General features: G+C 36.8%; 2 protein-coding genes across 2 annotated transcripts in view; one reads left to right on the top strand and one right to left on the bottom strand.

The window, feature by feature from the left end:
- LOC136855657 (glucose-6-phosphatase 2-like) overlaps nucleotides 1-17,947 on the top strand; it is a 774,122-nt gene that overhangs the window by 593,623 nt on the left and 162,552 nt on the right. The gene's annotated exons all lie outside the window — the stretch shown is intronic.
- The window catches only part of LOC136855591 (calcium-binding and coiled-coil domain-containing protein 2-like), a 14,593-nt gene continuing 3,312 nt past the window's right edge, over nucleotides 6,667-17,947 (bottom strand). Inside the window, exon 2 of the mRNA XM_067132684.1 lies at nucleotides 6,667-7,149. Coding sequence (XP_066988785.1) covers nucleotides 6,667-7,149 — 483 coding nt within the window. The remainder of the gene's footprint in view (nucleotides 7,150-17,947) is intronic.

The following is a 17,947-nucleotide window of genomic DNA, read 5'->3' as shown; positions in this document are numbered from 1 at the left end:
CGGCTAATGGACTTGCGTTCTAGTCGAGTTCCTTATTGGTCTTAACATTAGTGCATCGCATTAGTAGCGTTTTTGTGTCGTATCTTCCGTCGATGAGACAAGGCTGATTTCTTTCCTGTGGGCCTTATGCTCGTGGAAACCACTCCCCTCTTTTTCTGGGTATCATAATATTTCAGATGAGGGTTTATTACTCTATCTTTTAAATTTAATTGTAGTACATACATACATATATACATACATACATACACACATATGTATAATATATATGTATATATTATATATAAAAGTAAACTGGGTTTGTGGTTTGTGGTATTAATAACGCCAAGCATGAAAAGTTTCAATCCTGTGCCAGACTATAAATCTGGAAATTAGCATTGCTATTTTAACAGTAAAATCACCTACCACCACAGCGTTGTTAGCTTTGCTACGTTATCCATGGATATCAGACATTACTGAATATGGAGGGTATCGTCACAAGAAAGCTTTATGACTGAAAAATGATTGAGTTATTCATGTTTAATTACTAATGGAGGTCGTGTTAGCATATTAGTAAATGAAAACTGTTCACTAGAAAGGAAAGTTATTCATTATCATTGAGAACCTAATAATTTCTTTTCCCTGAAACCCTGTTTAGTTAGGTTCTTAAATGTGCGCCGAAAATATTCCATACGGGTGTCATGGAGACACTTATTCGTTATCTTGAATGACTCCAGACTTTGGGCGTTGGCTTATCAGTCACATCCGTTATCAGCGAATTAATAGTTTTGTGAGGTTCAGATCTGTAGCCGGGACCGTCAGTGTCGCTTAGCACTCTGCAGGGCCCGAGTTCGAGTCTCCGACCGGCTAATGAAGAATTAGAGGAATTTATTTCTGGTGATAGAAATTCATTTCTTGGTATAATGTGGTTCGGATTCCACAATAAGCTTTAGGTCCCGTTGCTAGGTAACCAATTGGTTCTTAGCCACGTAAAATAAGTCTAATCCTTCGGGCCAGCCCTAGGAGAGCTGTTAATCAGCTCAGTGGTCTGGTAAAACTAATATATACTTAACTTAGTGCATCCCCGCTTCAAAACAAAATCTACATGACGGACTGAGCACTCTCAGGAAACACAGATCCAGCACTCCTGATTCAAACGATCTTTTATGCATTTTTCAGAAGATACTTAATGTCCTTGACTGAACTGCAGTTAGTGATGATGTACGTAAGGCACTGCAAGCTTTCCAACCATATGTATTTGAAATCTCTTCCTAAATCGTATATAGAATTGTTAACCGTTCTTCAGGTGTGAGAAAACACATCTGACACTACTGTATATAGACGTCCCTGTTTTCCCTAATGTCAAATGCTACTTTTCCGCTCGCAAGAGTTCTTGACCTGTCAGAGATTTTGTGTCAATAAATCAGAATACCTTGAATCTGCCACTTACTCGCTGCCTCGTCGTAGGTAGTAGTAATTTTTATATTAATGGTCGACAGAGTATAATTATTTATTTATTTCAAGCAGTGGCTTTGGTTCAATTTTTTCTTGGTCAAAAATGCCTAATATTAACCAAAGTAGAAATCACTGGAAAGAACGACTTGATAAATCTCTTCAGAGGCTTATTTTTCATTAGATTTATATATATTTTTTTTTGTTGTGGGAGTGAGTTAACTTTTAATATTAACACAAAACATTAACTATAAAAGGTAACATAGTTTTGTGAAACACTCACTGTAATATAAAATTGGAATGTAGCCTATGACGGAGATCTAATATTCAGAGAAAAATTTCTCTCTCTCTCTCTCTCTCTCTCTCTCTCTCTCTCTCTCTCTCTCTCTCTCTCTCTCTCTCTCTCTCTCTCTCTCAACACTCACTGTAATATAAAACTGGAATGTAACCTTTGGCGGAGATCTAATATTCAGAGAAAAATCTCTCTCTCTCTCTCTCTCTCTCTCTCTCTCTCTCTCTCTCTCTCTCTCTCTCAAGAGACTCCGTGACAATTAGGTTCTACATGTTCCTCCTCCATTGTGAGTCTCTCTTTGTGATTCGAATCACAGCCGTTGAATTCACGCTCTCTTCCGGGTCGCTTGAGTTGATTGTCTTGCTTTCATTTCCGTAAGTGACATTCTAGAGAGAGAAAGCGGGTGTTGGTGGGGCCGGGGTCGGTGGGGGAGGGGGGAAGCCGATGGAAGGATGGGGGGAGGGGGCATGACCCACTTGTTTGTTTTAGATCCACCACGGACGAATGGAAAGATGTTTGTTTTAGCAGTAAAATATATACGACCAAATATATATATATATATATATATATATATATATATATATATATATATATATATATAGATAGATAGATAGATAGATAGACAGGTATAAATTTTATATATATATATATATATATATATATATATATATATATATATATATATATATATTTTTATATGTTATTTAACATAAACCGTTTTCCCTGATTGGGGGGAGGCTAAAAGAAGATAATGGTTATGCTTCAGCTATTATTATTATTATTATTATTATTATTATTATTATTATTCAGAATGTACAAATATTTTTATAGAGCAACACTGAAAGGCTAATCCATTATTACCCATGTACGAATAGATAATATAGGAAAGGTATAATAAATGAATGCTAACAAATCACGAACCACATGAAACCTGCCATGCATAAAATGCATCATAATTACGACAAACGAAGGCGCGATGCATGTAGCCTTAAAGTAGTATTACAACTCTTTTTCTTAAGAGCATTACAACTTTTTTTTTTTTTAAAGGCAATCAACATCCGTAGACCCAGGGGTAAAAAGAGAGTTTTTCTGTAAAAGAGGGGACAGCGTCCTAGGTTGTGGAACGATGTTGAAATGGAACATGGCTCATTGTCACAATTTGTAGCCGGTAATTCACTCTCGATTGTGCAGTAAAGGTATTAATGGCTGTAAACGTTCGACTGGTTTTTCCAGCGTGTGACGGGTGGCGTCTTATAAGTGGAATTATGTGTGTGTGTGTATATATGTATGTATGTATATATATATATATATATATATATATATATATATATATATATATATATAGATATATTAAATATATATATATATAGATGCAAAAGGCACGTCATGTCACGTGGCGTTGGAAGCATAATATTTTCTTTCGTATTTATCTGATCTTTTGCACACACCTTGCTGTCTTCTTTGCTTAACCAATCCCGTGACTCGCCTCCTCTCTCATTTCAACATCATATATATATAAATAATAATATAATAATAGTAATAATGCGTGATGTATGCTCCTAGACCGGTCTAAGACTAAACTATCTCCATTCTTAGCCATTCGTATCGACATTCGTTGCTCCATCTACAGTTTTCATTATATTAACCTTAATCTTTGTCGCTTTCTGCATTTTCTGCGTCTTCTCTTTACAATCCTCATTCTGTACCGTATCTGCAAATATCATTCGGCATTCCATTCCACGATTCATTTTCTTGTGCAAACTTTGTACGTTCCTGTTATGTCCTTTCCGAATTGCAGTATTAGTTTTATCATAAAAATATTTAATAGCCTGGGGAACATATTCTGTTCCTTGAATATTTCGTTATCACCTAAAAGATATTTTTTATCTTTAGTCGGTATTTTTTTTTTCCTTTACTCGATCGAAATGATATGAAGACAGATTCTGTAGTTAGCCCTTTATTGTCACAGTGTCATGTGCTTAGTGCTTTCATCATAATAAAGTGCACGAAAGTATAACTTGTAGTTTATATGAATTTCATTTTCGTGTATGATAACTCTTGTAACCAGTCAAGCCTGTAATTTTTTTTATTTTCATTTTCATGTATGATAACTCTTGTAACCAGTCAAGTTTGAAATTTATATGAAATTAATTTTTTATGTATGATCACTCTTGTAACCAATCAAGTCTGTAATTTATATGAATTTCATTTTCATGTGTGATAACTCTTGTAACCAGTCAAGTCTGTAATTTTTATGAATTTCATTTTTATGTATGATAACTCTTGTAACCAGTCAAGTCTGTAATTTTTATGAATTTCATTTTCATGTATGATAACTCTTGTAACCAGTCAAGTCTGTAATTTTTATGAATTTCATTTTCATGTATGATAACTCTTGTAACCAGTCAAGTCTGTAATTTTTATGAATTTCATTTTCATGTGTGATAACTCTTGTAACCAGTCAAGTTTGAAATTTATATGAAATTAATTTTTATGTATGATAACTCTTGTAACAATCAAGTTTAATTTATAATAATTTCATTTTCATGTGTGATAACTCTTGTAAAGTCCAGTCTGTAATTTTTATGAATTTCATTTTTATGTATGATAACTCTTGTAACCAATCAAGTCTGTAATTTTTATGAATTTCATTTCCATGTATGATAACTCTTGTAACCAATCAAATTTTGATTTGCTCTACAGAAAATGTATGTTTACCTACGAGCTCAGTTGAAAGTCTCTGCCTTTGAGATTGGTTGGTAACGACCTACCTGTTTACTTTCAGATGGCTGGCTTTTCCCTTTGGGTCCCGGAATCTTGTTGACATTATAACAAAGGTAAAATCTACTTTCTTTTTTCTGGCTTTATCTTTATAAACAGACCAGGAAATTTGTTTTGTTTGTTGGAAAAAAATTCCTTAGATTTCTCTTCGCTTGCAGATGGTTTCATTCAAACTCAATTCGTTTATTTTTAAATCATGTCTTCATTATACTAGTATTTGAATTAGTGTCTGTCTCTTTATAGTCCTGATTGAAAGCTGTGATATTTCCCTAGGAATCTATTTCCTTTTTTAGAAAATTAACAAATATAAAGGTGAAAGATACGTGAAATGTTTCTTGAACCAACGTAATGGTCAAAGTTCCCTCAATCTCTGTCTTTATCTTCTAGCTAATTAATCCCTTAATGATTTCCGGACTAATTGCCCTAATCGCCAGATCTTGGTAAATGATATGCATTATCCTGTGGCTCATTTCAATTTAGCTTTTAGGAGTCTCGGGTTTTCGTATATTTCTTTGTTTAAGCATTATATTGATTCATCCGTCACTTTTATTGGTTCTTGATATTTTTTTAGGTAAACTTTATATTCCTGTGGTTTTCACTTCTGATAAGATTGATTTTCAACTCTTAGCCACAGTTTTCCGTAGACAATACTGTAGATTCTAAATGCTTTGAAAATATGTAGTAATATTTTTTTATGGTCATAATCATATCTGGTCCTTCTCCAGAATGTAATAAAGAATTTTCTCCCTGCTTCTTTATTCATCTTTCCTATATCAGTGGCTCTCAACTTGGGGGGCGTCAGCAATTTCCAAAGGGGGCGCAAGCCCTAAGGAAAAATAAAAAATTCTCTAATGATATTCGCTATTCTCTTACCAAGAGTCGCTAAAAAGCAGTGTCAAGTATCTCACGAATTCATTCCCAAAAGAATAAACACACCCCTTCTCTTTCTCCTTCTTTTTTATTTTCCTTTAAATCTGGGAGGGAATTTTACTCATAGATGCAAGGGGGGGCGGGCGTTGGAGGGAAGGACCAACTCTTAGAGGGGGCGTGGCAATAAAAAGGCTAAGAACCACTGGTCTATATATAGCTCCAGGCATTGTTGAGCAAGGTCTGGTTCATATTTCTTTTATGTCGTCAGTTCGCAGTTGTAAATGATGTTGCTACAGCCTCGTAAAAGTTGAGCCTCACCGGACATTTTCTTTCTTTGATTCAAAACAATGGCATGACCCAAGGTCTCTGTACCCTTGCATGACCAATTTTGTTAGGTCGTTGATATAAATACTAAGTTTAATTGGCCTCGTTAAAAGCTAACTTTTGTCCTGGTTACGTGTTTTTTTGTTTAAGGTTTCTTAGTAAATACGTCCTTTATGGGACAGTTTTCAAAGTTGCAGGCAAAGTAACAGTTTTTATTTTTTAAACATTTAGGAGACTATGTTGACTTTCAAAGATATTTAAGTCCAACCTAATACTTTGGTTAACAATGCAAGTATATCCATATCCTGTTGGTGATGTTATGGAAATATCAATTTTCTTTTCACCACAAATGAAATAGTATTCCTGATGACGTGTCTTTAGGATAAATATACAGATTGTGGCCCCACTTTGCTTTTCCCGGTATATTTAACGTATCCGTCCTCCACCATCATTCTACCTTCTCTCTTGTACTATCAATTGAATAAAATGAAAGAGGCTCGCAAAGGAAGAAGGTGGATACCCCGATCTGAAAGAACCAATTTAAACCCGCCTCGTAAAAGGAGACTACGAGACTTTCTGGGAAAAAAAAGGCGGGATGGAATAGAATCCTCCCTTAGTGATCAGGGTCTAAGTCAGGGTCGCGTCTTATCGCCAAGGCTTATCCTTTTCCCCACCGGCCGCTTAAGCCCCTGATATTGCCTATTGGCGATCTTTTCTTTGTGTTCGTATTGCCGTGACGTTCCGTCATCTGGATCAATCTCTCGCCGCGGTGGACGAAAATCCTCTCGTTTCTCGTCTTTCAAATTGAAATCTCCCATATTTCGACGAGCTTAAGCCGGCCCTGTTTTCTTTGCGGAAGGAGACAGGTAGAGGTAGGTTTTGCTCGGTGTGGTTACCGCTCAACGACGATGATCGTTCGTGGATTAACGATGATCGTCAGACGATTTTTAGGGCACTGATTTGCTTGGTTTTTAATGGGGCTGTTTTGCTTTGAACGACTGATCGTCGTTAATCCAAGAACGATCGTCGTTAATCCATGAACGATCATCGTTAATCCACGAACGATCATCGTTAATCCAAGAACGATCATCGTTCATCCAAGAACGGTCATCGTTAATCCAAGAACGTTCATCGTTAATCCATGAACGATCATCGTTAATCCATGAACGATCACAGTTAATCCGTGAGCGATCATCGTTAATCCACGAACGATCATCGTTAATCCATGAACGATCACAGTTAATCCGTGAGCGATCATCGTTAACCCATGAACGATCATCGTTAATCCACGAACGATCATCGTTAATCCAAGAACGATCATCGTTATTCCGTGAACGATCATCGTTAGTCCACGAACGATCATCGTTAATCCACGAACGATCATCGTTAATCCACGAACGATCATCGTTAATCCACGAACGATCATCGTTAATCCAAGAACGATCATCGTTGAGCTGTGATCGCACCGAGCAAATTTACCTACCTTCAGGAGGGAATAATGAGTGGGCTACGCAGAGTCATTTGAAGTGAGTAACGTGACTTCCGGCGGCCATTTTTAATGCGTTATTAGGCACGTCGTTGGAAAGTTCGGTGTTATTAATCGAATGAATTTTAATTAACAGGATACGCCACACAATTACCCTTTCATAGAACTGGGGTCATAATTAATGTTTTGTTGGGCCGCTTTATCAGATAAAATAGGGGCGGCATTGTAGTTGGGATTATTTGTAGTTAATTTCGCCTTCATAAAAACCTCTTTTATTAGTATAGCGTAGCAAGGTATTCTTCATGCCAACTGTCGTTCTTCCCTTTATGGAACAGTTGCTGGAAGGTAAATTGCGTAATAAGCGAAAGTTTTTTTATGACAACAGAACGCAATATCAATTTTCTGGGCTCAAATAAGAACTGTCTGAGAATGGTGCGGTGTTGGTGGTATACCCCCTTGTCACCCCTCCCTCTTTGCGAAATCAGTAGTATACAATTACAGTCGATTGTTCCTTATTTTCGTATTTTCTGAATGATAGTTCTTGCAGTGTCCCTGTTCATTTCCCCTATCCTCTGTAAGGGGTTAGTGCCGTCAGTGCACCTCATGCGGTGCACTGTAGGCATTACTTAAGGTTCTTTACAGCGTGCCTTCGCCCCCTAGCTGCAACCCCTTTCGTTCCTTTGGACGAGTCGGTAGAGTTCTCGGCTAGCACTCTGCTAGGCCCGGGTTCGAGTCTCCGGCCGGCCACTGAAGAATTAGGGGAATTTATTTCTAGTGATAGAAATTCATTTCTAGGTATAATGTGGTTCGGGTTCCACAATAAGCTGTAGGTCCCGTTGCTAGGTAACCAATTGGTTCTTAGCCACGTAAAATAAGTCTAATCCTTCGGGCCAGCCCTAGGAGAGCTGTTAATCTGCTCAGTGGTCTGGTTAAACTAAGGTATACTTACCTCGAAAGGCCCAGCATGCCCTCTCAGTAGTGCGGACCGACGCACACTGCGTTTTGCGTGGTTCTAGAACCGGTTTGAGCCTGCCAATCAATGGTCACAATTCCCCTGCCCTCTGAAAATCTGAAATTTCCCCCTAGGGAGGAATTTCCCCCTGGTTGAGAACCACTGGTGTAGACAGTGCGACGCATATATTAGGTTGATTGGTTGTTTTAGTTGCGATTGTAACATTTATTTTCAGTGGTATGAATTGTCCTAATGAACAACAGACTGATTCAGTATAAATTTTACTTCATGTGGTTCAGATAAATAATTAACGAATGCATCATACAATTCAATTTACTGCTCTATTAATCTGCTTTTACTATTGTTTATGTGCGAGTGAAATTTTCCACTTTCCATTTTTAATTGAGAATGATGTGAATTCTGTTCACAGAATAAACTTTGCGAGATTGTCGAAGTTGTCTGAAAAAAAAAAATCATGTTTGAGATTTCTAAATCTCAAATGCTTTTAAGTGAAAGTAATAGGAGCTGGAAAATAATGAATAAAAAAATATAAATGTGAAACAAGGACAGTGTAGCTAAGTAAATCAAGAGAAAAACATTCAAAGGAAATAATTAACGTGAAGATGAGTATGGCATAATTGCCACAAGTCCAGAACAGTTGAATTGCTGGAATCGGCCTCGCTCCAAAACATGTTTATGAGGTAGAGGCCAGGAATAGCCAGCAATATGGGAACTCGAAATTTGGAATTTCGTTTTTCGTTGGGAATGGAGGGGGCCGAGGAAAACTTGCGTGGAATGGGAATGTTAGTGGGATAAAAACGTTTTACGGAGAACAGAATTTATAAATTGGACGAAAGTTGAGATTGATTTAATGATGGCTGAAATAACGATAAAGGTCCTTTACACGAGGACAGTAGGTACTTGAAGGCTCAAAGGATGAAGTCAGCATCTGAGGGTATGTATGTCAATATGTATGCCCGTAGCTGGTCCGCTAGTGTAGTGGTTAGTGTCGTGGTTTGCCACCTAGATGTCGCGGGTTCGCGTCTCCCCCAGGGCGATGAACAGTCACTGGCTCTGTATCATGATTAGTTACTGCTGCAGTGTGGCGTCTGCGGTGGGAGGTTGAAACCGATATTCTTTGGAAGCTTGAATTTCAAGTCAGTGGCCTCTGTGGGGTTGTTCCATGTGAATAGGCTTCATCTACTGAAATGATAAATAATTGTAATATGTACGAGTGAGAAGTCGTTGTATCCGAAGAGTGTATAGGTAAAAATGCCATAGAAGAAAGTTGATTAAGATTCAGAGAGACGTGGAATACTTATGTATTTTTGAATACTTCAGCATGATAACTTTGTAAGCTCCCAAGGACAGTAGCATTAGAACGTGCCAATCGAAATGCTTGATCACGCATGCAAACCAGAGAGAGCCGTATTAACATCAGGAAAAATTTGTGCATGGACTTTGTGTGTGGATATTTCTGTGAATTGTATGTTTTTTAACTTTTATTTAAAGATTTAAAAAGTACAATATTTACATTATTTCAACAATTAAAATGTTAAACACAAGAATTTTTTTGTAACAATTTTCAATTTTTTTCCCCATACAAAATATTGATAGACCATCTCAGATAATTTAATCTCCCCCTAGGAAAACAAGTTTTATTTTCAGTAACCTTCTGCATACGGCTTGCCCATATACAGTACACGTAATTACAGATAAGAGGATTTGTACGTGGAGACTTTTCTGAGAACCATTACTATGTCTGAGAACCGGAGCCAGATGTATGGAACGATTGCGTCATTATTGAAAAAGATGGAATTACATTCGTATGTTTCTACATATTTATGAACACTTTTATATGGCGAAAATTTTCACCCTTAGGCTTTTCAGCTGATATTTCCGTCTTCTCTTGCATCGCGTGTGGGACATAGCTGTTTTTTTTTTTTTTTTTTCTAAATTCTGTATTCATATATTCATGATTCAGATTTTAGAGGAGACCAGGAAAAATAGTGATATTTTGGGGGGATTTCGCTGACTACTCGATTCAAAATGGGAAACGAAAGTCAAGCTCTCACTCTCTCTAACTTTCTTTTTTATGAGCTTATTACAAACTGTATGTATACGAATAAAAGTATGCATGTTATTGTCCATGAATATAACGTATACAGTGTGCTTCATACATAAAAGTAATTGATGCATACATACCTAGTATCTAAAATGAGTTCGGAATGACGTCTGCGAGATGAAATGCTAATCACGGAAGGGTGATCCCCTTAGGAGGGTAGTGTCGTCAGTGCACCTCACGGGGTGCACTGTAGGCATTACTAAAGGTTCACTGCAGCGTTCCTTCGGCCCCTAGCTGCAACCCCTCTCATTCCTTTTACTGTACCGCCGTTCATATTACCTTTTTTTTCATTATACTTTCCTCCCTCTCCTAACAATTATTTCATGGTGCAACTGCTTTGAGGTTTTCCTCCTGTTACACCTTTCAGACCTACCTACTCTCAGTTTCCTTTCCAGCGCTGAATGACCTCATAGGTCCCAGTGCTGGGCCTTTGGTCTAAACTCTATGTATTCCATTCCTGAGGAGTGATAAAGATATAGTTGTTAAAAGTTACTGATAGATTATGTCTCTCTCTCTCTCTCTCTCTCTCTCTCTCTCTCTCTCTCTCTCTCTCTCTCTCTCTCTCTCTCTCTCTCTCCTTACTTTTAAATTTTCAACAAATTCTGACCAGTAGTCTCAAAATTATATAAATTGGAGCAAATAAACCTCGTCGCCAACGCCAGATTAGCATATGGATTGACATCCGTTTATCAACTTAAATTTAACGGTACACACACACACACACACACACACACACACACACACACACACACACACACACACACATGCCAAACATGGCGAATTTTCCATCAGCCGTTCAGGAGAGGATCTTTTTTTTTGTAAGGCTTTCCGCATAATTAAACATGGCCAACATGTCATGTGACGCTGACGTCATTCCACATGCGCAGATCCTTTTTGGCTTGTGTTTGCGCACATACAAACTCTCACTCATGCGCGTGATATATAGATATATATATATATATATATATATATATATATATATATATATATATATATATATATATATATATTATACACACACACACACACACACATATATATATATTATATATATATATATATATATATATATATATATAATCACGAGTTAACAAGCAGTGTACATAGAATGTACATCAAGCCTCGAAAGAAATTTTAAAACTTTACAGGATCTAGTTCTTGGGTGGTACTGAGTTCCTGACATCGTCGGACACTCACTGAAATAGAAGCACACGCTTCAAATTTATGCCAGACGTTGCAGACATTGGGAGGTCAGCCTCTAACTAACCTCAGAAAAATCTGGTTTTAGAAAAGAAGGCATTACAGGGTCACTGGAGAAGAGACCAGGCTGTAAGTTCAGATTTCGTCGTGTTTTTGTCAAAGAAGTTTCAAAGATATATCAGGGGGTAAAGACCCTTACCTTGGTTTAATGCAGTCGTCTGTGGCCTGAGTACAGCCGATAAATTTCCAAGACGTTTTTTGTGAAGCCTTTTCAGACTACGCTTTGTATAATATGCCTGTAAGTGTTTGGCCCAAATAATATGAATTACATTTTGAACACACAGGGTATTTAATTTTACATAAATGACTATTTCCAGAGCTATTCTTAATCAACATATTTTTCGGCGTGTTGTTATATTCAAACATGACCTCTATATTTTTTTTCAAAGTCGCAGAACATTTAAACAATCGCCGTGCAGAGGACATCAGAGCATGCTGTTTAATCGGCTCTTCATTCTCTGGCTGGACGTTGTAGGGAGTTTTCTTGGTAATATTTCTATAGTTTCTTAAAACATATTAAAGTTTATTGATAATTTCCTGTCTTAATGAGCTTCCCTGTATGTCCTCTGGCCTGAATCTCGTCAGAGGCCTCAGGCGCAAAGAGGAAAGTACAGATGATTTTTAATGTTTTCAGAATGGTCAGAATGTCAGTGTACATATGACAAGTCATTAGTAGGTTTTGTGAGTAAGGAGAATATTCAAATAAAGCTTCATGTCAGCCAGTTTTGTTACAGAATGCTTCGATGACATACTTTGTCCCAAACATGTTCCGACAGAACACCAAAGAAAGGCTTTCCAGCGTGAGTTTTTACTTGTTGATAATACCCATGATAATACTACCGATGGTATTTGGCGTCGTAGGATATATTACCTTGATAGTAGTACCGGTGGTATTTGACATCACTGGATATTACCATTGAAAGTAAGATTGATGATATTTGACATCATAGGATATTATCCCTGATAGTAAGATTAATAGTATTTTGGCATCGTAGGATATTATCCTTGATAGTAAGATTGATGATATTTGGCATCATAGGATATTATCCTTAATGGTAAGATCGGAGGGGATGTTACCCTTGATAGTAAGATTGATGATATTTGGCATCATAGGGTATTACCCCTGATAGTAAGATCGATGGTATTTGGCATCATTGGCTAGATGTGAAAAACATAAAGCAACAGTACTGTCTTATATTAAACGCGCCATTAGTGCCAAGTTGCGGTGGCTCAGTTGATTCACTTGTCACTTGAACTAAGTTCACCTGGTGGACTTGGTTCAACACTTCAGATTATACGATTAAGTTCTGCTTTTGAGTTCAGATTTTAATGATTATGTTTTCTCATGCACTGTGGCTTTTCCAGCCTCCATTTCTAGAAACATAAACGATAGTCCATCTGCGGTTGGAGTCCTGAAAAAAAAAAAGCTCGTCATACTTCTGCACATGCTTTTATCCAACTGATAAAGCATCTAGCATCTAAGCTAGGTTATGCTTTTCTTGCTTGTGGTCTTATCTGTAAGACAAATGTGCTGTTCCCGTCTCTAAACTTTAATAGATACGATGCAGTTAGTCCAATTAAACTGACTACACAGGGTAATAAGAAAAGATAAAGTCACCATTACTAATCGGTATGCAGACTTAATAACTAGGTCTTTGTTTCCTTATTTGTAAAAAAATAAAAATTAACAATATAGTGAATCTTGATATCTGTGATGTCACTGACATCTTAATGGGCCAATTTGAATGTCAAGCACATATTACTTTGTGCTTGTAGTTTAGTTATTATTATTATTATTATTATTATTATTATTATTATTATTATTATTATTATTATTATTAACATCTGCATTAAGCTCTGCACATAGTACTTTGTGCTCGTAGATTAGTTATTATTATTATTTATTATTATTATTATTATTATTATTATTATTATTATTATCATCATCATCATCTGCATCTTGTTCAGCAGTTTATTATATCAGTGTACAAAACACTATATTCATATAACATGTAGATCATTAGCAAAATATTACTTAATGAAATAATAAGCAGAAGTAAATCAGTGTACCATATATACTGTAAGATAGTCTTTGATATCATTATTTCCTCCATTCTAAATAGATGAAATTCACAAATAAACCTAAAGTGTTTGAAAACTCTATTTCAAATAACAAAACTCTATCATTTGGAGCCAAATTTTGCAAGTGATAAATATTAATTAGCATGTAAATCGTGTGATTTGCATAACTGCCACTTTAATCTGAAAGACAAATCATTTCTCTCCAGTTCGGTATTAAGTTTTAGGCTGTAATGCTGAAAACATGCTGACATTGCAATTTTGTTAAGTAAATTTTTACGACCGTTGCCGTGGAAACAACGTAATTATACACCGTTATTCCCAACTGCTAGGAATATAACTATCTTTTCGTAAAAGCAGGGATATGTCTGAACGCTGTTAACATTGAGGTCATACTTTCTTATATACCTTGGGTTAGGGTACGTTTCTAAAAGCTGATCAGACCGAAGCACTAATATTGCATATCTGTTAAATCTATCTGACGATCTCCTGAGCCCCGGGCATGCTGTAGAACGTATTCTCCCCTCTTCCCCTTGAAATTCTTATACAGCTGCTTCATGTGTATACCCACACGGAACTCCGCTTGCCTGATGATGTTAAAAAGTTGGAAATTAATAATAATAATAATGATAAAATCGCAGTCTCGTGAAAAACAATGTGTGTAATAAAAATCCACAGTTATATAGTTTATTTTACATGTTAATATATTTTTACTATATAATTGTGGATTTTTATTACATGATAATAATAATAATAATAATAATAATAATAATAATAAAATAATAATAATAATAATAATAATCCTCCCTTGAGAAGACAGCTTTTGTCCACTCCCCCTGAGTGACAGTAGGTGAGACATGGGTAGGTAGCCACCCACCCCCTGCAGACTAGTTTGTCCGCCCCGGGTGGGGCAGGGTAGGTAGAGGATCGGGAGGGTAGGGGAGACATCCACCCTCCTGCAAACCTGTTTGTTCGCCCCGGGTGGGGGCGGGGTATGTAGGGTAGAGGAGACTAACTCCGTGATCCAGTGCGCCAACAACCTCGTAATATACAATAATAATAATATCGGTGATGATGATGTCTGTAATTCAGTCCATCCAATTAGTGATATTATTGCAGCTGTACCGTCAAAAATGGCTGTAATATAAGAGGGGATTGAGATGTACCGCCCCTAAGCTCTTTCCAAGATTCCAGCGGCAAATCTAAACTTGGATTTTATTTTTCATAGACAACCGTTGTCACACTCGGCAAAAATAAACATTTGGATGCACTTTGCTTATAATGCGGAAGGATGCTTCTTAATTAAAGATGATCTCTGTTTCAGTGTATGAGATCGACGAAAAAGAAGAGTACGTCACACAGTGAAGATGTAAAACGCCCATGACGTCATTTCCCGGAAAAAAAGCAAAAAGCCTCTGAAACAGATCGGCGGTATAGGACTTGGAGGGCGAAAGAGGACCTCTTATCTGCAAGTGTCAAATTCTTTGAAATCGCCTCCTTCTCAGATCTCGAGTCGCAGAAAGACTTCTCGGAAGGAATTCGCCCCGAAATGAAAATGCTCCGAAGTCTGAAGATCCGCCAATATTAGATTTAGGAGCCTCTGAAATTCCTGAATTCCCGCCTTGAGTTCGGGCCCAGTTTGATAACTTGGCGGTTGGCCCTCAGTATCTGGTCTTCTTCTTCAACTCCTGCTCGGGAGGGGAGTAGAGAGTTCATAAGAGGAACCGGGCAAGAGGGGAGAGGACTTGAATTGTTGTTCGAGGATGTTTCCCCTCCAAGGCGTCGATTCCTTATCGAATTATATTCGTAGGTGTGAGATGGGAAATACTACCTGACGCTCTTTATATATAACTGATCTAATTCTTTTACAACCTTGGTCTCAGCTTTGAATCAGGGACTAATTGATACTGTATATGGGAAACTTGTGAACAGAATGGGTTATAATGTTGACATAGTTAATATTCGATCATTGTGAGTTATATTTATGGAAAGATTGTTGAGGGCGAAAATTTTTATTTGGGTATGATTTTATTTATAAGGTTTACTTGGTAACCAATATATATATATATATATATATATATATATATATATATATATAATATATATATATATGTGTGTGTGTATGTGTATTATATATATATATACATATATTATTATAACCAGTATATATATATATATATATATATGTGTATATTCTATATATATATATATATTGTATATATATACATTATATATATATATATATACACACACACGTATATATATATATATATATATATATATATATATATATATATATATATATATTACCACTAATCCTTATACAATTGCTTTTCCTAAAAAAAATTTTTTTTATAATAAGTAGCTCTGGAGATAAAAAAAAAAAGTCAGCACATGTAATCAAATTGCTCCTGTAGTTGTAGGTTCTCTAATGACCACATGTTGTGTCTGCCACTCGATGTACCTGAATGCAGTTTTGCTTTTCTTGTGTATGAAAGCACCGCTGCTCCAGTGCCTCTACAATTCAGCCAACCAATGTTTACTCTGCCTTCATCTTTTCCTTCCTCTTGGTACGTTGAGATTAAACAAACTGTGATCCAACTTTCCACTTAGACAAATCTTTTTACTACTTAAACATTTTCCTTGTCAGTTCAGTCTTCTGCAGCATAGAGTAGTGCAAGCCTTATACCCTATCGTAAGTCTTTGCTGTGTGTTCAGATGAGCCATTTTTATTCATTATTAGTCTATATATCTCTATCCATTTCATCCACGCTGGACCAATTCTCTTACTCCTCTCATAATTCTTGCTTCAGAATCCAGGTGGTTTCCAAGGTAACAGTAGTGCCCAGCCTCTTGTAAAACCTGCTTGTCTAACACAGCAGAGTTCTCATCTCCCTTCTCCTGTAGTTGATCGTGTAATACATCTTGGCCATCGAAAATATGTTACCCTGCGTATATTCGGTAATCTGAGCACTCCTTGTCACACCCTGTATTACATTTCGGCACTAATTACAGTTTACCTTGGCACCTTTCCCATAACAAATACATAGCTTTTTTGCTTGCACTGGTTTTCACTCGGATCCTCTTCATTCTGCTCTTCCTATCGTTAAACATTTTCACCAATTCTTCTCCCATTATTATTATTATTATTATTATTATTATTATTATTATTATTATTATTATTATTATTATTATTATTTCAGTAGATGAAACCTATTCACATGGAACAAGCACGCAAAAGGGACCATTGACTTGAAATTCAAGCTTCCAAAGAATGTTGGTTTCAACCTCCCACCGCAGACCCCACACTGCAGCAGTAACTGATCATGATACAGAGCCAGTGCTTTTCATCGCCCTGGGGGAGACGCGAACCCGCGACATCTGAGTGACATGCCTCGGCACTAACCACTATACCAGCGGACCAGCTAAATAAAAAGATCTTCGCTGATTCTTGGTAGAGACAAAACTGATCTCCAATTCTACTGGTACACCAGCCATTGTCTTCGAGAACAAAATCTTATATTATATTTAAATGGATAATGTCATTCAATTTATTCACGCACGAGTTCCTTTTTTAAAATCAGTAGCTAGTCTTTTGCCTCTTTCAAATATTTTATTAATTCTCAGCTGGTTTCCTTTCGATAAATTGAGCGTAACTTAACTTATTCTTCGTGGGTATAGGTTTGAAATTAAAAATAACTGCACAGTTTCTCAAAACTGGAATAACCTTACCCCAGAGTGTATCCGTTTTTAAAACTCCTTTCTTTAAATATTTGGAAACATTCTCCCTCTATTTTTGTTATCATCGCAAACAACAGGTTTGCAGTCTTTGCACAAAGTACTCGTACCCACGTCCAGCGTTGTCTGTGGGCAAATTCATGTTCTCTGTAACAAGGTGAGCAATTCTCACAGTAAATATTCTGTAACAGTGTCTTAATTTTTTCCTCTGAAACATAATACATCTCAGGGTACTTGTTTTATCTAGGAAAGTTTCTTCTTTTATTGCTCTTTTCCTCGGGGAGAAAAAGTGGGTGGAGGGAGAGTTTGAAGAGTTGGACTGGAGGAGGAGGAGGAGGAGGAGGATGAGGATGAGGAGGTACTGGTGGCGAGCAACGAGGTATCAACCCGTTTCCGACTTTCTCCATTTCACAGATTTTCGGTGGCCTTGATTATACACTGTACAGAAAACTCGATTGCTCCTAAGAAATTTTCGGCGCATATTTTACTTGTTTTTTTAGGTTGAGGCATTTTAAATGCGAACTAGCTTTAAAACACAAACAAAGTCGAAAGATATAAGCAAAGCACGTGGCCATGACTAGCGCATAAAACTTGACACTTTTCATGACAAAG

The sequence above is a fragment of the Macrobrachium rosenbergii genome, chromosome 32 (genome assembly GCF_040412425.1).
Source record: "Macrobrachium rosenbergii isolate ZJJX-2024 chromosome 32, ASM4041242v1, whole genome shotgun sequence".
NCBI classification, from domain to species: domain Eukaryota; kingdom Metazoa; phylum Arthropoda; class Malacostraca; order Decapoda; family Palaemonidae; genus Macrobrachium; species Macrobrachium rosenbergii.
This window is presented reverse-complemented; position numbering and strand designations above follow the sequence as displayed.